At 44.9% G+C, this 25,413-nt stretch overlaps 1 protein-coding gene across 1 annotated transcript in view; it reads right to left on the bottom strand.

Annotated features, from left to right (window-relative positions):
* Positions 1 to 12,324: 12,324 nt before the first annotated feature.
* ATP9A (ATPase phospholipid transporting 9A (putative)) overlaps positions 12,325 to 25,413 on the bottom strand; it is a 63,547-nt gene continuing 50,458 nt past the window's right edge. Inside the window, exons 22-28 of the mRNA XM_055814002.1 lie at positions 25,067 to 25,131; positions 24,130 to 24,285; positions 22,673 to 22,737; positions 21,763 to 21,871; positions 20,430 to 20,487; positions 18,112 to 18,315; positions 12,325 to 16,993 (exon numbers count right to left, since the gene is read on the bottom strand). Coding sequence (XP_055669977.1) covers positions 16,857 to 16,993; positions 18,112 to 18,315; positions 20,430 to 20,487; positions 21,763 to 21,871; positions 22,673 to 22,737; positions 24,130 to 24,285; positions 25,067 to 25,131 — 794 coding nt within the window. The 3' untranslated portion in view covers positions 12,325 to 16,856. The remainder of the gene's footprint in view (positions 16,994 to 18,111; positions 18,316 to 20,429; positions 20,488 to 21,762; positions 21,872 to 22,672; positions 22,738 to 24,129; positions 24,286 to 25,066; positions 25,132 to 25,413) is intronic.

Below are 25,413 nucleotides of genomic sequence, written 5' to 3'. Positions count from 1 at the left end.
TTAGGAATCCATGACGTCTCCCAGCTCCCGGCCAAGGCAGCTCTGCGGCTTTCTCAGTCTGCAGCACAAGCGCCTAATTGTTGAGCAGAAAGTTAGAGAGCGAGAAAGAAAGAAATATGGATGATGTTAAAAATCCCAGTGTGTGCTTTTTAAACAAAACTTGCAGGAACTGCAAAGCCTTTCAAAGCAACGGGGCTTCTGTGCAAAATTTTTCCTTCTTCCCAGCAGAGACAAGCTCGGACTGGTGCTGCTTTTACCTTTGAATAAATCTTCAGAAAACCGAAGCCCCCAGCTTATATTTATGTCTTTTAAACTCGCCAGCACCCTATTAATACCCATCTTGTTACTGGCACAGGTTTTGGCTTCTAATTACCACTGGGTAAATTCTTCATACAGAAGACGAAAAGAAAAAGAAAAAAACCGGTTAATTTGTTTAGTGGCATTTCACAGACCTCTCTCTGTTTCTATTTTTGGATCCATTTAGAAGAGAGGAGCAACCCCATGGATTTCCATTGATACACGTGGAGCTTAGCAAGAATGAAATAGCCAAGGAAGCCTCGAAACCAAGACAACCCGTGTGTGTTTACACGTACTATGTATAAACAGGAAAATAAAGCAAAAGAAAACAGGAAAATAAAGTCCAAGATGTCATGAACTGTGAGCTGCATTACAACGTATAGTTTTCACTAGTGTGTTAATGAGCATCTGGCGCTTGGTACAGTGCTGGGCTCGGTGCGTCCACGCAAGTGGATTTGTATAGGTTGGGGGGGGGGGCAGTGGGTGCACGTGTGTAAAGGCTGCTCCGGGGGCCGTGGCAGCCCCCGGTGTTGGTGCACAGCCCCGGGTGCGGGGTCAGCCGGAGCGCGGGGCAGCAGCGCGGTGAGTCACCGCGGCGGGACCTGGCACCGCGCCGCCTTTCCATCCCTCGCTCCCCGAGCCCCGGCACCGGCTCGGAGGAGGCATCGCAATCACACTTTCTGCTGCTCCGGTTTGTTGTCCCGCAGGCTAGCAACTGCGGGCCGGCCAGGGAAACTCAGCGCACCTCACTTTCCTAGCCTTTGTCATTGTTGGACACGCCGAGGCGGAAATACCTTCCCCGGCTCCGCCGGCTCGTTATGCAACCAGCTGCCACCGACCCCCGGGGCAGCGCCGGCCCGCGACCCCGCAGCTCCCCCCGGAGCAGCCGCCGCCGGGACCCCCGCGGTCCTCCCGGCCGCACACGGCTGCGGGCACCGCGGAGCCGCGCCCGGCGCTTGGGCTCGCCCCCTGCGCGGCCTCCGCAGCCCCCCCGGCGGCCGCCCCCCCTCGGGGTCCCGCCGAAGCCCCGACGCTCGCCCCCGCGGCCGCCCCGGCCCCACGGCGGCGGTGTCGCGCCTGGGCTGGGCTGCGCGGTCGCAGCCGCTGCCGGCATCAGGTGGGGCGATGTCGGACCCGCCTGATCGCCAGTTCGAACCGTTAAAGGGAAAGGGAGGTCGCTGCTCTGCTTCAGAGCGAAGCAACTGCTAATTAATTATTACCCGGGAGAAATCAGTGATTTGGCCCGGTTTCCACCGCCCAACTCCCCGCTGTGGCACTGACCGGTCACCCAGCATCACCCGTTGTATTGCACTGGGAAATGCAGAGAATAGGAACTGGGGAAGGGGCTCTAGACAGGGAGCACTGAAGCAGAGATGAGAGGGGGCGAGCAAGAGGAGCAGCCGGGTGGGGGACACACACACACAACCTGGGGGGGCCCAGGGCACCGGGCCCTGCCAAAGGGTATCCCAGAGCGAGCGGAGAATGGGCGACCCTGACGGAAAGCTTCGCCTCCTCCCACGCTGAGCTATAATCGGGGGAGCAGTCCCAGCTCAGCGGTTATGGCACACAGGTTGGCTTCCCTAGTCTGGACCGTTTAAAAATACAATGTCTTTCTTTTAATAGCTCAGTTTGATCGGCTCCCGCTAGTTCACATGACAGGGTTTTCCTAAAATATCTTCTTCCACCAAGTTTTTTCCAACTTAAAAATGCTGAATCCTGCTACCCAAATTAAACTCAGTGCAGAGCGAAAAAAAAAAAAATAAAGAAAGAAGTGAAAGAGGGCTGGCGGCTGCCTCCGGACTGCTAGCATTCCCCAAACCAGCATATGACACAACTGTAAGATTTCCAAGGCTTTTGGAGAGTTCAGCGAGAGAATCGTGTCCTCCACTGGCTGCAGCTTCCCCGCTGAGTTAAACTTTCCTGATGGAACCTTTCTCCATCTGGCTCCGGCTCCCAGCGCGTTGTGAGCGGCCGCGGAGGAGCAGGGGGATGTAGTTCAAGTCTTATATAACTGTGCAAGCTGGATGCGGGGGCAGAGACTTTCCCTAGAAACGAGAGATTTTTATATATATATAGTTATTTTTAGCTTCCTTTTTCAAAGGAAGGCCAAATACCTCCGACTTTCCTTTGCTTTCTTATTTTGGTATCACTAAGGGATTTTATTTTTGGAGGTAAGGAGCTATTAATAACTAATATTTTTAGCTATTTATTCCCTCTTTAGGAGAATACTTCCTCTTCCTTTCCGGGGCACATTCTGGACCACATCCCTACCCCCCAAAACAGATCCACCTTTTCCACTGTACCCATGGCACCCTGTGGGATTTGCCAAAAGGATGCCCAGGGTTTGGGGACAGGGGAGGGGGCACATGTCCCAGCCTTGGTGCTGCCCCCCCACCCCCTCCACCACCCCCCAACCCCCTGGCTCAGGCAGTGGGCTTGGAAACCGACCTTGTCGCTGTGAGCAGCCCAGTGCAGCCCCAGTGCTGGGCTCCCAGCCCAGGAGGTCGAGCAGGCAGTGCTCAGCTACATATGGCTGGGGAGCACTGGCAGCTGGCCCGGGGGCTCCGGGCAGCTGGATTCCTGGGGGGGGGGGGGGGGGGGGGGGGGGGCTGGCGTCGGGGGGGGACCCCTGGCAGCTGCCTGCACCATCGCCCCACCACTGGGCAGGGCAACTGCAGCTCCCGCCAGAGAATGAGTGCTCCCCAACGGCTCCATGCTGTTAATTGGCAATAAAGGTGATTTTACTACTATTATTATTATTTCAAATTTCACATGCTCTCCAGGAGATAAGGCATCAAGGCTTCCTGAGGATGTGCTCTCAGGCCATTGGGGCAGCTGCCCGGAGTTTATCATCATAGACTTCACGGAGACATCTCTGTTTTCCACTTGCAAAAGGTATTTCGGGCTCACAGCGACAATAAGTACTTTTGACAAAAGCTCCTCACTCTTCCAAAGTAAATACTGTTCTCCTCAAATCTGCCATCGCACACAATGCGCTCCCCGGCACAAACTCGCCATGTCCAAGACATTCAGCAGAGCAGTGCCCAGGCACCAGCGGTGCACCCTGCCCGTGCCCTCCCCACACCTATCCAGGGGTCCTGAGCCCCAGCCAGGACCACACTGTCCCGCGTCTCCAGTTCAACCCGCTGAGGTGATGCAGACCAGCACCCCCCCTCTGTTTCCATAACAGCTCTAGAGCATCAGGACTGCATGTTACCAACTCAGGCTTATTCCTGACAATGCACTTGTCTAAATAACATGTTCACTCACTTCATTAAGTTGCAAATGGAGTGTCTGATCTCGTAATGAGCTCCACGTGGCCCGGGGAATCCACCCACATACAGCTCTCTGAGACTGGAACTAGAACTGCTTGAATTTTTCCCATCAAAACATTTTTTCCAAATGAGAAATAGCTTTTCATCTACAATGAAAATTGGTTGAAATTTTCTGTTTTTTCAACAAAACTCAATAAACTGAAAGGCTATTTTTTGAGTTAAAGTATTTTTGCTTGGCTTTGGGGGTTTTGTTGTGTTGGGTGGTTTTTTTCCCCAAAGAACTGGCTTTTGGTAAATGGATGCTGTTTGTTAATATTAAAAAATAATTTTTAAAAGTGAAGAGTGATTTTTTTCTTTATTTTACTTTTTCTTCAACAAAGGCAACCTCAGAAAAAACCACCACAAATAAAAAAAGGTAGTGAAGAAAGTGTAGAGAGCACTCTTTCTCTTCCCTCTCCCCTCGAAAATTTCCTGTAAAGGAAAAAATAAATGTCTTTCAACTCATTCATAGAACAATAGGGCCCCACTCTCACTGTCTTCAGTCAGGCAGCTCTTGAATTAGAGTCCCCTTATGGGACCAGGAGGATGTAGTTAATCCAGCTGGCCTGATACAATACCATCCTAGGCTGCAATTTCCTGTTCTACCTATTGCTGTGTCTGCCTCCCAGAGACCTGCAGGATTGCAGACAGCAAAGCCCATTTGCAAAGCAGTCGCACACGTTCATAGCCGCTTGTATATGGAAATGTCTGACACCCTCACGTTGGGTTACACGTGAAAGCGTTACCAGATTGCACCTGCAGCTGTAGGAAAACCTGTTTGGAGCTTCAGCCTCCTCAAGAGCCTGGATTTTTTACTGGTTTTTTACCCAGGGAGAAGCCAAACGGCTGAGCCTGCAGCTGGGAGAGCTGCCCAGAGGCTGCCCAGACCCACAGCACCCAGAGTCCCACAGCACCCCCAGGGTCCCACAGCACCCCCAGGGTCCCACAGCACCCCGAGCTGACCTATGCTGTTACCCAAACATCAAACATCGTTTTCAGGGGACACTTAAGCCCTTCAGATTGGCACTACCTTACAAAATACTTCCACTGATGTGAGCAATAAAGAGGCGTTTTGCAAATGAGCGCGTAGGATAAAATTGAACTATAACCTTCTTTTAAAAGCAAGACTAATCAAACAAATAAGGACTTTGGATGAGGCTGTAAAGATGTTAGTTTCTTGCAAAAGATATTAGCTCTTTAAGATTATAAAACCATAGGTGGTTGGTTGTTTCTGTTGTTTGTTTGTTGGGGGTTTTTTTGTTTCATTTTCCAAGATTTTAAGCTAAGGTTCAGAAAAAGAGACAGCCAAACAGAGCAATTACTTGCTGGAATACTTCGGAAGAACATTAGTCACGTTGGGAGCTGGAGAGGTGCTTCTCCACGTGGGCAAGGCCAGTAAGGCACATGCTACCACTTACCTGTTTCTTGCAGAGCCTGGGTCACGGCAGCTGCAGTCACCAAGTCACGCCTGGGGACAAGGTCTCCAACCAATAGCCCTGCAGGGGACAGGCCAGTTCTTCTGCTTCTCAACCCTGGACTTTTAGCCCCATCGAAAGCTTCTGCCTGGGATAAACCCCATTATTGGTCATGTCAGAATTAGAACTGGCCTGTGAACATCCTTCCCGTGGCAGAGGCCGAGAGTGGGCAGCGGGGGCTTGTGGGCGCCTGCCAGCTCAGCCCGCAGCAGCCCTGGAGCTCTTCCCCAGGGCACGGGAGAGCCGGGAATCCTTCCCTGCCTGCTCTGGTCAGCGAAGCTGGTCACAACAGAGATCTTGTCCCCTGAATTACACTTGTTACAACAGTACAAAGAACTAGCTGGTTGCTTCTGCGCATTGTTCCCAGCTCACAGAATAATTTGTGGAGAATAGCATCATTAATTAATCCTTACTCCCAGCTATCCAACTCACCTTCCCCTTCTAAGGAGATACTGTAGAGAACCAAGGTATGAATTTGAGAAGATCCTTTGGACTTGCAGGTGGCTAGGAGCATTTTTCCCCTGCGGTGGGTTCCACATCCCCTAGGTACATGTCCACGCGTCAGTGGCTTCACAGTTCTCAGCACAGACCTTCCTCCAGGTCCCACGCAGCAGCCAGCACATCTCCAGGGGGGCTGGGGGGCTGTTTGGAAAGGGAAAGCATTCATGTTGAAAGCTAGTCCAGGAAGGACGTGGTGAACCTAGACCAAGACTATGAAACCCACCGTGCTCACAGCGTCCCTGGACTCAAGCGCCCACACTTACTGCCTCCTGCCTCAGCCGGAGAGCACAGCCGAGTGATTTTCTCACACAGGTTCAGAGTGAACTGCGGTTTAGAGTGATATTCTTGTACCTAAAAAGACAGACTGCCACCCACTATCAGGGTGCTGGCAAAAATACGTGTATAAATAGATAGCGTTAGTTTCAGTTATGTTAGGACATAAGATGGTTTATTAATAATAAAACCACAAACTAATCCAGTTGGACACTTGTACATCAGGTTCAGAATGGAAACGCCGATGCGGTCATCTGCTATACCATGTGATGGCAAAACTAAATAAAGATAATTAAAGAAAGGTTATAGCTGTTTTGAAAAGGTGGTTTTATTCCTTTAATATCACCGCCAGGCCAAGGGAATCTGATATTATATCCTGAACACAATTTACAATTCATTACTGGGGCTCTGGCCACACCCGGCAGCTAATCTAGAATTTCACACGTTTAATGAACTTCACACTTGAAATATGTGGTCTGTAAAATCTGATTTACACTGTTGTTAAAATAGTTGGTGTTTGAAAGAAAATATATTTTAAAGTATGTATTTGTGCACAAAGTTTGTTGTGTTTTTTTTTTTCCTTAAAAACCCATACCCGGTCATTAATTCACCCCAAAGCATATAAAATGTTCCCTACAGTGTAATTTCTAGTGCCGTATTTCTTTCAGCACCTCAGATTTACTCGTTACGTTTCTTCAGGAGCAACTGCATTCAGTTATGGCGAGGAGCAGAAAGCCCCCACAATGTAATTGCAGGTACTTCAGTGAGTAAGTTAACTTGACAAGTCAGTTGATGATGCAGTCCAGGGTCTGTAATTAGTCCTTACCTGCCACCACCATAAAACCTCTGCATTAGGTCAGTCCTTGCTCGGGCCGTACCAGGGGTACCTCGCCATCCCAGCTCATTCAAGCGTGTTAGCTTTTTATGGGATGTTAACACCTGATATTTCCTCCAGGCTCTGGTTTTACTGGAGGCTTCGTGGCATTAAGTCCTTCGGGCGCTGGAACGGCAACAGGAGCCGAAAGAAAGAAGAGTGGGAATGGGTGTAAATCACCGCCCCACGCAGTGTCCTGACGGTGAAAGATCACAAGAGACAGCGAGGCTGTTGGAGGAAATAGCTGTCGTTCACGTGTGAAATACAAGATGTTTCTGCTGACGGCTACTTATGGTGAATGCTGCACCTGTAAAAATCAGTTCCACACTTCAGTAACCAGGACGTGCAAGAATTCACCCGGGACTTGAACAAAACCTGAGGATTGTCAGGGCGCGGACGACCACCTCGTTTACACCAGCCGTGGGTCTTCCACCCAGACACCGACCCCAAGCACCTTTTTCCATCTGATTTTGGAAAGATTTTTCCTTATGGGTTAGTGTTGAAAACAGCAATTCCGTATAGAAAGTTTGTTTTCTGGCTTGTTTCTCCTTGTATATAGGAAAGATTGGATATCAAAATCTGATCAGCAGGAGACTTGAAACCTTTTCTAGAAGCAAAACTGGGCAGCTTTGAATCAAACTTCAGTTTATAGACAGCTGCCTGCGAAATTCTGGCACTAGTTTCAGCCTATAAACTGCCACTTTGGTTCGTTTATCTGGATCCAGCTAAAAGGCAGCAATGCATCTTTACAAATAAATAAATGGATACCAAAGACTGGGAAGGGGCATACCTGGAGAAAGCAGGATAGGTGAAGGACTGGTAACATCTACCCTTGGTGTTTTAGAAATTTCTTTTTAATTTTACAGCCCAGCTGTCAGGGTGAAGGTCCAAGTCCCTATGCTACACTGTGAACAATAATTGATAAATGCTTCTTTGGAGTAGCTCACAGCAGGCAGTGATGGGGTAGATCCCATTTAAAACCGGTCTTCCACTTCTGCAGGGATTTTACTTACCTTGGACACGGACAAATAGAGGTAAAGAGAAGAACCAGTGTTAGTTTCCAGCTCACACTTTGGGCAAAAAAAAATCATTGCTCTTATTTAATTTTATTCATCTTCAATGTTAAAATCACTTTTCTGTTTGTCATCAGGCTTGAAGTAAACTTCCAAGGCTAGAAAGTAGCCAAGATGGCATACTCCATAATTAAAGCTACTTAATAAACAGCAGGTTGTAACTGCTCCAGCTACTTTTAAAAATTAAATTCAGAAAAGGATCTTACATGCAAACCACGCAATTTGTAACTACATCTGCAGGCATGGGCAACACGTACACACACGCACGGCAATCGGGCACGAGGACTGCAAGGGCTGGCACCCACGGTGCTGCCTAGGGGCGCTGGGGTGGGCAGCCTTGGTGGGGCTGGGGGTCCCCGGGCAGCTCCGACGGCAAGAGGTCTGCCCGCTCACCCGGCTGCCCTGCGCCCAGCACGCCTTGGCGAGAGAGCGGTTAAAATGCTGGCTGCTCTTCACCACGGCTCTGAAATGTTACAGCTCCTGGTGCGCTGGTTGTCACACATCAGGGGAACAAGACGACGCTAACAGAGGTGCAGGTGGAGAGCAATAAACATTTCCAGCAACATCGCCGGGGCACAGATCCTACTTCGCCGGGGCCGAGGGGACTGCTGGCAGCGCTGCTGCCCTCGCCGCGAGGCGACAAGCTGCGTCACCGTCTGCTGCAGTCTAAAGGTCTCTCCTCCAAGGTCCTAGCCTTTAACTTCTGGAACAAGATCAAAGCCACAGGTAATAGGAACATGGTAAGTGTGACCCATTTGAGCTCCCAGTCCCAAACCCGCACCTGGGAAAGCCAATTCACGTGCGGGACCCTCCCATCCAGAGCGCCAGGATGTCTCTGCCTGTGCTGCTCCAGGAGGGCAGTCACAGCACCAGCAGATGCAGGATGCAGCGGCTCACTGCAAACCTCTGCGTCGGAGCAGAGACGCTGTCTGACAGAGGGAATGCCAATCCTTATAAACGTGCCTTTTATTCAAAACCTTAACCTCAAAGTTACAAAGGGTACAGAGGAATTCTGCCTCTGTGGGAATCATCCCTCGCCCTTCCCATAGGATCAGCACCGTGCGGTGTTGCTTTCCGCGGCAGTTACACCATTGCTGCTGGAGCAGGTAACATACTTCATCAAGACCATTACGTGGCTTTTTATATAATGGTACTGCTGACAAATGGTTTTGTTCTCATTTTAAATAGGAATCCTGATCAATAGCAATTTGTATCACTTTGACAAGTCACACGTTGGTGAAATGTGCCACTGGCCAAACTGAATGTGAAGGGACACGTCTTAAAAACAGAAGAGCCAGCACAGGACAGATCCGTGTCTAATGGCACAGAAATATACCGCCTACAGCAGAGCTACAACACAGCTTTTTCAGAGCAGATGTGAAACACATGAGCAAATATGCTGCCTGAGGAGATCTGGAGCACAGGAGATACCCGCTCCCCACATGCCCACCAAGGTGTGCTCCAGGAGCGCTCCGAGCTGCCCAAGCAGAAGCGCCCAGTACAATCAACTCACCTCTACCCATGCTCTTAATTTATATTATGGGTAATTCTACTTTTACCCTGGTAAACAAGTTTCTGGATATGGTTAAGCTACTCAGAGTGTACATTTAAAGTAAAATCTGTTTCACATAAAAGGACAAATGAGAATGACTATTACCCCCATCTTTAATGTGCTAAATTCTTTTGCACAGATTGTTCTTGTTACTACTTCTTTCTGTGAGAGAATCTGAACAGCACACAATATTCCTCCTTACGTGCACAATTACAGCAAGCCAAGAGAGGGAGGCTTTAAAGTGGGAATGCAATGATTTTAAAACCCTTTTTTGTAACCCACTCACCCCACAACAGTTAGGTCCTAGGCCACAAAGGGAGGAAGAGCAGCGGAGGGAAGGATATTCTTCTGAAGGCCAGATTCTGCAAGATGCTGATCATCTATAACTTTAACTACAAGCAGCAAAAATTCAAGAGATTCACCATGTAACCTAGAGAGCCCCACAGCACTCAGAGTTTTAAGGCCGTGAAATGCTAGCTCGTGGCCCAAAGACACCATAGCATCAGTTCTGATACCGACCAGGACTTCGTGCTGCTAGTAACTGCTGTTGCACTAAGCAAAGTTTTTCCTTGCATTACCTTTTTGTCGCTGCAGGGATGCTATTTCTGCAGCCAGCCGCTGCTCACGCTCTCTGAAACTCACAGCTTCCATAGGCGGTTGCAAAACATTTATCACAGGTGTAATTTGGATCTGCAGTTCTGGCTTTAAGGTGTGAGAACTCAGCAAAATTTTTGGATTGGGGTTTATCAGTACTCCAGGTATTGATAAATCCCAATCACACTTCCAATATAAAACCAGACATTTGAATACTCTGTGGAACAACTTTCCTAGGGGATTGATTCTGCTGTTTAAGGTGGGGGAAAAGTCCAATAATCAACAGAGGAATGTTGTTCTGCATTCCACGCTCTGCCATGGACTTCGGGTACAGCCTGGAGACCACAGGCTCTCTCTGCCCCCATCTCCTACCTATGAAACGGGAACAGGAGCAGTTACCTTCCTCTAGGGAAGATTCATCATGACACCGGTATTCCATGCCATGGGAATGCATCAGAGAAGAGGCAGAGTAGGTGCACAGCTGCCATGACCTGAGCCATCAGAAGGCAAAGACAGAGGACATCTCAACAAGGTTTTCTTCTCTCCAAATGGTTTAAGGTAAAGACAAACTTCTGTACATCTTCATACAGCGTGTAAGGCTCAGGGCCATAGTAAGATACCCAGTTACCAGCCAGCACCTATTCTTTTATTCTTTTTGTTAGAAGAAAAAAAAAAAAAAAAGACGACATACTAGTGTGTAACACAACCACAATTTGAAAAATAAGGCCACTGGCATTCTTTGGTAAAGCCTAGGCTGAAAACTTATCCCAGGATGCGTGATCTTCCAAAAATCTGCCAACCCCTGCAGTGTTCAAACTTCTTGTATGACCACAGCCACATGAAGAATGAAATTAAATCCCATGGAAATCTTTGACATTTCTACTATTACGCAATGTTTGGGTGAAAAAAAAAATTGCAGAAATTCTCCTTCCCTTTCCAGAGTGAGTTTAGAAAAACTATTTCTAGCTTTTTTTAATTACACATTTCACCATTAAAAAGAAACCGTCCATAAATTAAAAGAACCACTAACTAGGGCTTATGTAACCCATTTAGAGTGGGAAATTGGTAACACTTGGGAGTGGAGTCTGTTACTGTAATTCCTGGAGTCTATACCGCTCATTTGATGTGTGCAAACATCACAAAAATTGTTTCTTTAATATTTGCATTAACTATTTTACACAAAAAAGTTAATCACAAAAAAGGTTAAGATGCTGGCATCTGCATCCTATAGAATCTAAAAGAAAATCTTTAATATACGTTTAACGATCTGAGGAATAGTTTATCACTGCCTCAGTTAAAGTCTCTCAAGTTATAAATTTACTTTATCCAATTTATTTTTGGGGGGAAGGGTGGGGGGTTTTTTGTTTTCTTTTGGAGCGTTTATGGGTCTATTACATTTTTGGTAGAAAACTGTCATACTGTGTTCTTAATCAATGCTACTGAAGTTTCCCCCATGGAGAATATTCAGCATTAAACTACCTCTCCCCCCCATTCCTGACCCAGCAGTGGGGCAGCCAGCCCGAGCTATGGGACTGCTGTTGTGCTGAGCCAGTTGCTTCAAATGTTCAAGCAATGAGAACATTCCCAAAATAGCTGTTCCTAATGCTATTGCATCATTACTTTTCCAAAAGCAGCATATATGTTTCAAACGAAAGACTTTCTTCCTAATTCACAGCAGTGGATACCAGCAGGAGCAACCTTCTTCTCCCCAGTTGGGGCTGCACCAAAAATCACAGGACGATTTGATCAGAATCTTCCTGAACGAGCTGAGTCTCTTGACACTGAATTTACAAATTAACAGGGCTTGTTTCAGACCCTTGGGACAGCTGGGTGCTCTGGGAGTAACTGGTTGCAGGAAACGCAGCAGCAACGCGGCAGCCTGGGGCTGGAGCTCTGCCTGGCAGTCGGCGCAGCCGGGTCGAGCCGCAGCAGCCGGACACCCGCAGCAGCTTCTGTGCTCCACACCGAGCTGCTCCACACTGTGAAATTGCAATGACAACTTGCAGAAAGCAGTCTTGCAAGAAGGCACTAATAAAGGGCAGCAAAAGCTTACACCAATACTTAAATAAAAAAAAACCCAAACCACCAAAACAAAAAAAGCCAATAATCAACATTCCCCTCCCCTCCAAAAAAACCCCAAACCCCTTCCTGTTAAGACAGTTAGCAAACTGTTCATAGAAAAGAATTTAATGAAGTAGGTCTACACTCATCAGCAGAAAGTACTGATCATTCCGTGGATATTCATTTCCCACATAGACAAGTTAAAGGGCCACAATGTCACTCGACCTATATACTTACAATTCTGTCCAAACACATCTTGGACTGATCACACCAGGACCAACCCAGGTGCATCATACACTGTGTACATAGATGAAGTAAAGAAGTTGCATAAAATTTATTTTTCCACCTTGTTTTACAACATTCCCTTTTAAGTTCTTACACATCTGCAACATATAACTCCACAGAACAATAAATAATTGGCATTCATATTTCTCTTGAATCAAGAGTATTTACACACTGTTTAACTAGACGACAGGTACAAAACATTGGCATCACAGTAAATATCATTTTGACACCAGAATTCATTTCCCCGATTAAAAATTAAATTAACTTTAACATATTTTTTTAAACAATTTTAACAATTAAAAATGTTCTGAAAGGCATATAAGTACACAAGTTGTAGTAGGCAGTAGTAATGGACCATATTGGCAAAGCTGTAGAACCCAGGATTTCATGCGAAAGACACTAGTAATTAGGAAATAACTAAGAATAAACAAACAAACAAACAAAAAGAGCCCATCCAGCTCATGCTGAAGATTTTAGTGGGCACTGGACTATCCCCAGCAACTGCGGAGATGAGTCAAAACCCATCCAAACACTTGTGCACAGGGAGCTTGTGACGGTGAGCTGCGTGCAACAGTAGCTCACGTACCTGGCTCGGAGCACTGCTTGTACAAAGCAAGGATTTACGATGCATCAGATGGTGCAGCAGCTTTCTTCCGAAGATAAAGCCACACGACAAGCTTTAGGGATTCACACATTAACTGTGGGGCTCCCTGGCAAACTCAGCTCAACTATAGCAAAGCTCTCCTCAGCAGCTGCACGGGGCGAGAGAGGTTGTCATGGCGTTTAATTGTGAGAGTTCAGTAGATGACAGAAAAACAACACCTCAGGTGCTGCTCAGTTTGGTCCAGCCACAGCTGCAGCTTTCAGCACATAGCTCTCAAGGCAAGGATGATGTCATTCATCACTCCTCAGCCCAGTTGTGATAAGACCCTGCACAGATTTAAGCTGCTGCTGCTGCTGAATGCTGTGTTTCAACTGCACTATGAGTCGAGCAACACCAACATTTGCAATGATAAACAGGACAAGCTCTAGGGAGGAAATGAATAAAAAGGAAAAAAAAAAATAATGAGGAGGATTGCGACACACCTGTAATTACTGCAGAGTTGCGAGAAGAGAGCAGTGCCTGTCCCAAAACCTCCTCCACATTAACTAAGCACTGCAGCGGCACAGCGCGGAGCGTTGGCTTCCCCAAAAGCAGCCCTGGGAAGCAAGAGCACACCAGGAGATGGACACTGCTACCCTACAGCATCGCTCGGGGCATGGTCCCAAAGCACACAACTTGTATGAACTGCTACAGTACATAAACCGGAACTAAAAAACAGGAATAGGAAGAACACTAAGTAAGGCTACAAACAAGATACTACATAGAAGAAAGCAACGCTTCACTTCCAATAAGCACAAATTATCAGCATACTAGAGGAAAGGGATTAAATAAAATTTCCAGCAGAGAACCCATTTATTCAAATGTACAATAAATATGAACACATGTATTAAACTTTGCTTTTAGAAATTTTTTAAAATAATTTAAGAGAAATAGATTGCAGACATAAAGTGCTAAACTTGAAAAATACAACAATCATTCCACCTTCCTGCTGTTTGTTAAATGGCAGTTTTAATTTTCTGATCGCTTTGAAGAAATGCAGTGTCTACCCAGACAGAAATTACTTCCTGGATTTACAACCTTGTGCAAAGAAATTAGCTGCAAAGGAACATAATTTGCACCCCAAAACACAGCTACAGATTACTATCAATCCCATTAAATATGTGTTCCTTATTAAAGTTATGATTCAATAAATATAAATTAAATCACAATTCACACCCTTTCTTGGTGGAAGCTAATATTTTGCAAATATGGTCCACTCAGTGTAAACTGTATTGACTTCAGGAAACAGTGAATTCTACCATATATACGTCTCAAATATTTACATACAGTAGCATGGCACTGTTATTCTTGCAGGACATTTAACTACTAATACACACTAGAGAGGGACAGGGCTTTACAAAGCTGTGTACTGCGATGGGTTTGCCAATGGACAAGAGGGACTCGACTTCTCAGTCACAAGAACTGGCCAAAAGAAAGTCTCGATTTTTATATTTAAAGGTACTTAAATCAAATGCTGACCGGGGACTCCAGAACACCTGCACGGCTGACGCTATCCAGGAGCTGTAGCAAGTCACGATGAGGACAACATTAAGTATCTTTTTGGCAAAGTGGCATAATTCACAAAAGGCTGGTAGCCCCACTAGCACCCCACGGGCCGTTCAGGCACTGCTTTGCCTCTGCGACACACATCACTGAGAATGCTGAGCTACGAGGGCTTCTCCCATCATGAACGGGGCATGCCACGTAAGTAAAAATCTGTATTTATTTTTCCCCTAAGAATAAATCAGATGGGAAGGAAAAAGGGAAATTTTCAAAGTATTATGAAAAGGTGAATATAAGAATTAGTTTTCCTTAGCCCGACGGCTGTTTCTGAAGGTGGCTGCTATGTATTGGGACTGCAGATGAGCCCAGTCAGAAGGCTGGCACAAAAGAAAAACTGGTTAGATTAAAAGAGCATTTGCTGATCTTATTCCTGAAGGATTTTAACACACTTTTCTCATTTAAGAGGGTTTTCCCCACATGAATTAACTCCAAGGTCGTACAGACTTGCACCTTCCTCTCGCCCCGAGCCACACGCATTATGAAGCGCATCCAATTTTCCCCTGTATCTTCTGGAACTTGCATCCTCTGCTCTTTAATATTTACTCACAGGTTCTGAGAGCAAGGAAGGCAGGTCAGGTTGTGCAAAACATTCCCTGGAGCAATGACCACACATCAACCACGCAAGCCACGGCTATCTGAGACCTGAAAATTCAAGACGTACCACCATGGGTCAACACAGACTCCAGCTCTTTTAAAACAACACTCCCATTTTCCACTGATTTTCACATCAGACCTTCCAGCGCAGCATTGTGCTGCTTGCGACAGCGGAATGCCTGTAGCAATGGCAACAGAAGCTGGCAGTCCATTAAAGAGGTTCAGCATGGCACAGAGACGAGCAGGGACCTTCTGCTGGTCACCCCAAGTTGGAAGGGCTGCCTTGGGAGAGGAGAAGGGAGCCCAGGCTCGGGGCTCTGACGTTCCTGGTCCCTCTGCGCAGCCAAGCAACAACGGCGCCAAGCAATGCCAGCTCCGACAGTGGTTATTATGATGTGGGAATGAGACAGCAAGCAGCTAATTTAGCACAGACTAAACAGCCATTAGATGAGGACAGCTGCCACTAGAAGCTCATCCATGTTTGATGCACGGACCCAACCGTAAAAGATTCCTGCAACTCTCTGACCTTATCCTGAGCAGCCAAGTATGTGCTGCTTTCCTCACCGTGTTGTAACATGGGCCAATGCTTATTACAAAGCCAGAACTCGTTGAGTTTAATCTTTGAAAACTAAAAATAAATACATAAATTTGCTCTGCACGTGAGCCTAATGCCTTCATACAAACCCCACTCCTGCGATTCAAGTTTAGGTTTTAGAGCAAAGCCAGGGCAAGGTTCTGAAAAACTGCCTCTGCAGGGAGCATGTCATGAACAACATCCACCTCGGAGTGCCTCGGCTTCTTCGCAGCTCATCTTCGCAGCTTCATCCTAACAGGAACCAGATTTCGTGTAGCTGTGAGGAGCAGCAGCTCCGTGACCTCCCCTCTCAGTCTCCAAGGATTCAAGACACGTCTGCCACATTGTCTGCAGAACAGTACGAGTCTCTTCTCACGTTGTCGACACATTTCAAGTCTGATCAACTGCAAACTTCTTTTCCAAAGAGGATTTGCTTTAGTTTGGATATTTTTCTCCTATACAAATAAATACAGTTTGTCACCAGCCCCTTTTAACAGGAAGCACAAAAGCTAAACAAAAATGAATTTCTTCATTTTTTACTACCATTTCTCTGTATTTATCAATGACTGGACACCTCCAAAATCACTAGGGTGACCAAATCTCAAGCACGCTCAGATTCTCAAGTGTGTGTAGACCTGACACGCTGGAGCCCCATTATGGAAACAGCATGCCATAAACCAGAAATCAGCTGACAGCAGTGTAGTGCATCACCTACATTAAGGGATTTCCAAGATGTAAGAAGAATGATAGATAAATATAAATATCAAAGATAAATAATATAAAACAACATAACACGATCCAAGGAACAGCACAGTTACTTAAAAAAGCAACTTAAATTTGCCAACTGTAAATTCCAAGGTCAGTTAGCAGCTTTCAGATACTTTTAACCATGCGTGAGAAACCCACCATCATCACGCTTACACGCATTAGACCCCAGTTAATTTGAACAAAAGTGACAAGAGTTGAATGAACTAACAAGTGCTTCTACCCTCAGAAAACTCCCTTTTATCCTTAGGTTTCTGTTCATGGCAGCTGTGAAGTCTTTTTCAATAAAGCAGCATGTAATAGAGATTACCACATGATCCTTATGTAAGTATCGGACGTATTCATTATAGTAACAACTACATGATTTTTGTCTCTCAGCCATGTGCAGTATCTGTCTCTGGGTGCAATGAGAGCAGCCCTAGGACGTAAGCTTTGAATAGCTTGGGGGAGAAAACCTTCGTCTCAGGTACTTCAGGACGTAGAGGGGAAGGCAGCTCACCAGAGTGATGACAGTGACTTTCCACAAGAACGACAAAGTTGCAATGAAATAAACATCTGCACAAAGAGAAAAGCACAAATTCAACAAAGATGGGAAACACGTTCTGGGAAGAGGTACAGAAAAGCAATTCCATCTACCAACGCTTCTTAAAGTACCCTCATCTTCTCCATACTCAAGTTCAAAGCTCATACGGTACACCTGGCTCCCCAAACTCTTCTGCCCTTCTCTTCCACAAAAGGTACAGCTTTCTGCACAGCACATTGCAGCAAGACATGCAGCTCCCCACAGGCAAGTGCCCACACATACCCCATCCGAAACAGGGCTATCCATCTCCTGGCCATACTGAGCTTCTTTAAAGGGACTACTTGTCCTCTGACTCCAGGGGCTACCTTCTGCTACTTTGCTGGTAGCCCGGCAAATGCATCTCTCAACTGTTATAATACCTCAGAATCTTTGCAAAACATAGTTGAGGCATCGTTCAAAATGGAGCTGGTATACCCAAGTGCAAGAGATCAGATCTAGCCCACTGGGAAGTTATCCTCATCGACTTCAGAGTCAGCAAAGAGCTTTACGGAAGAAGTAGTGACATCTTGTGGTTCCTGAGCAAACACTGGAACAAACCCTACGGACCTGGTATTTGCAACTAGACAGCTACTGGGGGAATCTGGAATTCCTCACCCCTTTTTCCTTTAGCCAGGGAAAAGGATTAGCTCTGTTTCAGGCAACTAAAAAAAAAAAAAGATCCAACACCCAAACCCAGAAGAGAAGGGCCCCAGCGAAGCAGACAAGTTTTAGGAGGCAGCTCCTTCACCCAGTTAAAAGATGAAATCTTTCAAACCAACAGAGGCTTCAATCTGTAGTCTCAAGTTCAATTCCCATATGGAAATAAAAAGCCCTGCTACGTATGGTAGCATGGTGAAGTCTGACAGTGTGGACGGGATTCACTGGGCAGCCCGGAGGCTACTGACCACCTTTACCTCTTCTAGCACTTTGCTATGAGAAGGAACCATAAAATACCTTTCAAGTGTCTCCAAATCAAACAGAGCTTATTTTAGTTGGAACTACTGTCATTGTAATCATCGTTGGCTTCACCAACAGCCTTTGACCTCAATTCAGCTCCTGTTACTATTCGGGTCATAAACTAACTGATTGGAGAAAAGGCATTTAACCTTACCAATAAACTCATGTAAGAAGACCAGAGAAGCTATGTAGCAGGAGAGACTAAGCAGCTCAGCCACTATCATGAGCCAGTGCCACGTCTGGATCGTCAATGCCACCATCAGTAACTCTGTGAGGATCAAGGACGTGAAGGAAATGGCAACAATGTGGACAAATTCGGATTCAAAGAGGAGGAGTGCTCCGTACATGATGATGCTACCTGCAAGGGAACGGAACATTTGGGTATTTTATTCGAACACCAGTCTAAGCTCTAAAACCCACTGTTAGGTCTTGGAAAGGCTGAAACATTGTTATGTCTTGAGACTGTTTTTCATGAAACCCGATGAATGCAATGACAATAAATCAGTTACTATTTAGGAGAACTGATGAGAAGACAGGGAAAAGTTACAGCAGAGATGCCCAGACTTTTATAACAATCTATCATATTCGTAGACACATGGATATAGGAAACTAATACATGCTATTTTGGCAACCGGAGATTTCTAACATCACAAAACTCTATCCTCCCAGAAAAGCAGCTAGTCATTACTTAGAAGCTAAAAGATCAAATATTTGCAAAACCTACTGCATTGCCTTAGTGCCCAGATAGCAGCAAGGTGTTGAAGACCTCAGTGGCTACAAGTTAGCCTCTCTTTGTACTACTTCAGCCAAAATCTCTTCCCCTTTACAATTCCCCCTGAAAGGAGTACACATTAAAGAGCTGTTAATGATGCATTGTTTTGTGCTCCCATTCTGGCTAGCCAGGGAATGCTCACAATGTCCCGCACAGCCACCTGCACAAATAACTCATGTTAGCAGCATGAGTAATCTGCACCAACATCCATCACGCGAGGCTAGTTTCAGAAAGGAAAACCTGCAAGTGACTATAGCTTGAGCCACAAAGTTCAAATCCAGCTGTGAACCTTCCAAAATTTAGGACTGCTCAAGTTTTCAGTCAGGCTCATCTCTGCTAGCAACGAGCCCAATTGTTTGGCCTGCTGTTTTCTAGTTATTTAGCACATCAGAAGTGAAGTCACTTTAACCAAATATTGTAACCAGATAGCGGTCTTAGCTCAAGAAATCTTTCCCTCGATGCATCACCCTTCTGGCTTTAGCTTTCCACCCCTTGTGAGTTTTTTCATAAATGCCTTGGCTTTGGCATCATATTTATACAGTATCAGAAGACCATTATCCCTGTTGTAGGCTTCTACTGTATTAGATTTCAGAAGATAATGCTAACTGAGCTGTTACATTCTTGGATTCGCTCTCTGCTGAGGATGATAGTATCAATTAAATCAGTAAGAATTGTCTGCTTTTTTGGGCACATTTATTCTGACTTTTACTAATAAAAGGGCTTTGGAAAACAAGAATTTTTGTCACAGAATCATATTGCCATTTGAGCTTTATAGCTTCATATACATACATGTTTTCCACGACTCCCTGATTAACACTTCTAGAAAGTATTTGAGTCTGAGGTTACTTGATAAAAAAAGACAAAATGAAAGAAAATACCTTCTTAGACATATACCCCAATCCACTTTTGTAATTAAGGCATTTGCTTAACTGTTTTGGTAGCCTAATTACAGTGTACAAAATACGATCAAGAACGTGAGCTCTACTCTAGTCCTTCATTATAGATGGCTACGAAGTAACCAGAACTATTGCCACTTCTCTTGGACACTGTTTAGATAAAATACACAAAGCTACAGATTCTGTATTTTGCATCCTGGCTTAATATAACCTGTATAACCTACAGGTTTGAAAACCATTTTCAAAAGAAGGGAAAAAAGTCACAAGCTCTACTTTGCAGATGGAGTAATTAAAGCACTGAAAGGAACCGGCACATAATTACAAAGGATGGTCCCAATGGGAAAAGGTATGATGCTTTGAACTTCTACATCACTGCCTACGACAGGTTTGACCAGTTGTTACCAATATTTCATTTTAGATGATTTCTTCCTTTCATAAGGCTACCAACATTTTCCATGACAGAAAAAAAAAAGTACCGAATAGAAACACAGAATGGTTTGGGTTGGAAGGGACCCTAGAGATCACCGGGTTCCAACCCCCAGCCATGGGCAGGGACACCTTCCACTAGACCAGTTGCTCCCAGCCCCATCCAGCCTGGCCTTGAGCACTTCCAGGGATGGGGCAGCCACAGCTGCTCTGGGCAGCCTGTTCCAGGGTCTCACCACCCTCACATATTCATTCATTATCCCACGGATGAATTGCTACATTCACTTCATGCCTTACTTAACCTTCTGCAATACAAAAAATTGGATATTCTGTATTCATTATAACATCTAAAGGCACAAGCAGAAGCTGATTTCTTACCTTGATAGATGCTTATTAAGACCCATATTAAAAATGTTTTGTATGATAACGGTCGTCCCTAAGGGGGAAAGAAAAAAAACAGACCATTGGGGTTTTCTTCTATGAATGTTCACTTAGAGATCAACTCGGCAATTAATAAAAGAGAATTTGAAGGTGATTTGGAAGGAAAACAAAACAAATCAACCAACCCTGAGGCAGTGTCTCTTTATTCTCGTATATCATGGTGCCTGGAGGAGGCCTGGGACTGCGGAAGCTCAGTGCTCGCACAGTACAGTACAACCTCATCCTTACTGCACACATGATTAATTCAATGCAAAAAGATGTCTCATGAGTTTAGTCACTGTACTGTGAAATATAACATGTGTGTATACACATACATACGAATATATTAATATTATATTTCTAGACACACACACAAATCACCATCATATTGAAGGCAGAGAGGTTTAAAAAAAAAACAAACCACCAACAAAGCACCTCTAGCCAATAAAGCTATACCAGTACAAACCCCCTCTATGTTTAGACCAGGCCTAAGGATAGCTGGAGAATTAGTGGTTTATGACATAAGAGACAACATACAAGTGAAACCAGATGGAGACTTATTCAGGCTGTTGGAACAACAGGCTTTGCTTCTAAGAGTATCTGTTTAACAGAAATCCTTGAGGGAAAGGATCTGTTGAAGACTCAGTCCACCCTTTCCTTCAATTAAGAAAGATGTTCCCAGTCTGCATACCCCAGTTATTCAAAAAATTTTCCAAGGGAAAAAAAAGGAACCTAGGACAACATTTACCTTCCTGATATTTCTATGGCAAACATTAGAAATTGTCTCTGTCTAAGGAGAAGGACCCAACTTTCACGCTAAAGCCACAGAAGTGGTACAGTAGCCAAACCTTTAGGTCTTTTTAAATCACCCTCAAGGCAAATTTCTACTCAAGAAATTATGCGATCACTCACTCTCCACCAAATGAGCACATCCCTTTCCCCCATCCCCTCTTCTGGCTTCAGAAGACTGCCAAATCCCCGACGATTTCTCTTTCCCCTTTATTTTGGAACAAACTGGTAACATTAAATCCTTAGAATTTCCCACAGAATGGAACTTCTATTTCCCCAGCCATTTTTAATAAATTGTATTTCATGTAGCATTCAATAACAAACTGCCAGGAAATCTGGTTGTATCTGTTAATTCAAATTTGCCTTTAAAACAATTTTGCCTGAAAATGCATGATAAAAGTTCTGTATCTACTGATAATATATTTGACTTTACACATTTAGAAAGTTTCCAATCAGGATGAGGATCTTGCCTTAAACTGAAACAGACAAAAGTTTCCCACACCTTAAGAAGATCTTTGTAGAGCTCTGGGTACAACATTGCAACTTCAGATTTCACATCTTTGTCCAGGACCAGAGAGAACACTGGAAACATTGTGTAAATTGTGGAGTACCTGAGAAGAAGGTAGAAGACCAGTAAATTATCTAAAAGTGTAGAAACAGAAATGCTAGTCTTCAGGAAGGAAATAAAGAGTATCCTTGGAGTGCCAAGTGACATACATGTAATAACAACTTGCAAGTGGAACCCACCAGAGCTTTGCATATAGGAAAAACCTGCAGAACTTGCTTTTTGAATGGCTTTTGATTGCAAACACTCATACACAGATGACTGGTTCAAGTATTGCAACTGGTGTTACGGGGTTATTAGCGGAGCCAAGGACAAACCTGTCCCCAACCCGAAGTTTGCTCTACAGTTCAGGCTTGATGCTGTTTGCGTCAGAAGGCAATGGAGATGAATTTACTGTTTGGGTTTTTAATTACGTAGTCGAAAGCCTATAAAGCCATGGGATTTAAGACAGGAACCGATTCCCCCTGTTGAAGCGGTTGGGCTGTGCTCCCTTTCTGACACTGTCAGGAGCTGGGCACTGGCTTTCTCTGCTGCACAAGCACCACAGCGTAAGTACCATCCCTCTGCTTTTTACTGGGATTGAAGGAACAGTCCCTGGAGGATGGCTGGCATCTCATGTTCTGACTGCAACCAACTGTCCTTTTGGAAAGGTTTCTGTAAGCATTTGCATTGCCTCGGTGGCTTTGTTCAGTGCAGAGGAGCAGAAAGGGGACAAGGATCACATCCATCTTCTGAAGCAGTGTTGTGAAACACGCGGAGTGGAGATGTGCATGCCTTGCATGTTAATTAGCCCAAGACTATTCATTATGCACAGGTTTTCAACACTATCAGTAGAAAGAGCTCTTACCCAATGATGAGAAAGCCTTGGTAGAGAGGAACTGAAGCAAAGTAAAATACTGATGAGAAAACAGCCTAGAAAAGAAAAGAAATAAGCTTTTCAGGCATTAAGATACTGCAGTAAAAGTAACATCTTAAAAACATACTCTGTTCAAACTGAAGCACACTGGCAGTGGGTTCTCCAAATTCCTCAAATGAAAACAGAAGAATGTAGTATCAACCCTTTTTATTCCTATACAAACCTTAGATAAAAGCTATGTTTAACAGCAAAAACTGGAAAGCTGGGCTTGGAAAATTCTTTGTAACGTAATTCCACAGAAAAGAACATAAAGAGTTTCCTCCAAAGCCCACTGGTTTGATCAAAGCTATCCAGATGTTGAGAAGGTCAGGTGTGTACTTCCTGGATGTAAAAGCCTGGATGATGCTTTTGCAATGTAAAAAGAGGGAACACTCACTAACACAAACTCCAAAGAGTTCAAGATTAATTATTTTTTTTTTGTCAGAAGTTACAGGTTTGTTTTCTGTTCTTGTTTTTAGCTGCAGAGTAAGCTAGACTGTCCCTTGAGTCTGAACCTTTTGTCTCTGGTGCTATTATTCTAAACAAGGGCAGAGGGCAGAACCAGCCTTCTCAAAAATATTTTACCCAAAAAATACTTTGTGTTTTTAACGAATGTATCGGTACACTGTGGCATGGAAACACAACTCCCAGAAAGTAAACTCTGTCCTTAACTGTAACTTTCACTCAAGTCACCACAGCTAAGAACAGAATTTGGCTCATGAACTCTCAAAATCTTTTTCAACTCTCCTTGCCAACTGGCAATTGCATTTTTGTTACGCTGAGGCTCCGCACACAGGAGCGATGTAAGTTTTGTGAATACCAAAGCTGTTTCTAAGGTTCCTTTTGCAATGGAGAGGAACAGACGGCGTCCACGTTGCTGCAGCGAGCTGCTGAGTGCTTGGGAAGGTTCGTATGTGCTCCAGCAGCCTTCGTGGCACAGCTCCTGCGAACACTCTGCAACGTGCCAGACCCAGCTTTCGGTAACCTCATCAGGGAGTCAGCCAGGTCCTCCTCAGCTGCTTAAGCAAGGCCTTCAAATAGTGAGGCCAAAGTTAAAACACACCTGAAAATAAGTGCACTTACTCAGCAGTGGCCGTGAGAGTACTGCCCTGCTTCAGATTTTCAGTATTTCCTACCATTACCAAACAGCAGCGACGGCGTGCCGCGTGAGAGCAGTGTTTTCCAAGGTAGAACATTGTTTGTCCAGTTTTGGAGAAGTCGCTCATGTTTGTTCTATACCAGCAACTTTCTTATGTGTTTTCCTATCAGAGTAACAACCTCATGTTCCAACCTACCAACATTTTTATCAGAAGAAACAGTTGCATCCAAAAATGAAATATTGAACCTATACTTTTTGATTCAGCTTTTTCACCTGGCCGTGGGAAAAAGCCTCAGGCCAGCCCACCTACCTGCATGGTACTGATGCACAGGCTCCTGTGGATTACAAACTGACTGAGCGCCGCAGACCGCTTGTAACTGTTTCTTCCATGCACCATTAGTAAACGACCCAGATGTTTGAACTGAGTGATAGAGAAATCAGCTGCAAGCGATGCCTGTTTTCCTTCCTGTGTGCAACAGCAAGTAAAAGCATAATGAGATCATTTCATGATTGGAAACTAAATAATATTGTATTATTATTTAGTTATCACTGACAGAATTTCCAAGAAAATTTGCAATATATTAGGTGGGGGAGATTATTACTTCGGCACTTTCCCCTTCCACTGTGGCTTTTAAGCAAAGAGCAAAAATATGAGGAGAATTCCCATTTGAACCCTGGCCTCCAAGTCTAAGCAACCCTCTGGATTATGATTCACAACATGCATGTTAACGTGGACACTCATATCAAGTCAGTTTTGAACACAAATTTTCAGTCTCAAAAGTTCACTCGTTTTAGTGTTTTGGCTCACTGCAAGCAGTCTTTCCACTGCCGCCAAATCCAGCCTTGCCGCTCCAAGCAGCTCCACGTGCAGGAACCAGAGCTCTAACCCGGAGTTTGCTTTCTAAACAAATATAAACAGGTTTTAATTTTACATGTAGGGTATATGCTATCAGACTAATTATAACTCCAGCATTTGGAGCATCTACGTGTGATTAAAAAAAAACCAAATGAACCACAACGATCCAGATTCCAGGAATCTGCCAAGAACCAAATAAAGAACTCTATTAAACAGTAGAATCCATTACAGCCACATTATTTTTCATGGTAAGGGGCTATTGCTCTGATGATTATTCTTGTGGAAGCTTCTCACTTTTCCACACAAATTTCTGAGGATTCATTTAAGCGTTACTTGTGCACTAGCTTCTGAATTGCCATAGGAATTGTTATTAAACATGAGGTAATCTCACCTTCCCTTCGACTCCAACGCCGCAGTCAGCCTCCTGAATCATGCTCACATCATTCCCTCCATCACCTGCAGGTCAGAGCACAGACAAAAGACACGGGTAGTTAAGCAAAGGGGGCGACTTGCAACCCCACCAAAGGCATCTGCACCAGGCTAATATTAAAATAAACCTATCAACAAAAGCGGGATTTTGATTAGAAATCGTGGAATTAAATTCCTGAGAAGTTTTGTTCTGTTTCTAATAGACACCCCCCGGCCACGGATTGCTTTATCTGACTTGTATGTGTACCATTATACCTACAACGCTGAAACAAAGTCCATACCTTAACAACGGCACTTCACCTGACCAAG

Source organism: Falco peregrinus, chromosome 9, assembly GCF_023634155.1.
Source record: "Falco peregrinus isolate bFalPer1 chromosome 9, bFalPer1.pri, whole genome shotgun sequence".
In the NCBI taxonomy this organism is placed as follows: Eukaryota; Metazoa; Chordata; class Aves; order Falconiformes; family Falconidae; genus Falco; species Falco peregrinus.
This window is presented reverse-complemented; position numbering and strand designations above follow the sequence as displayed.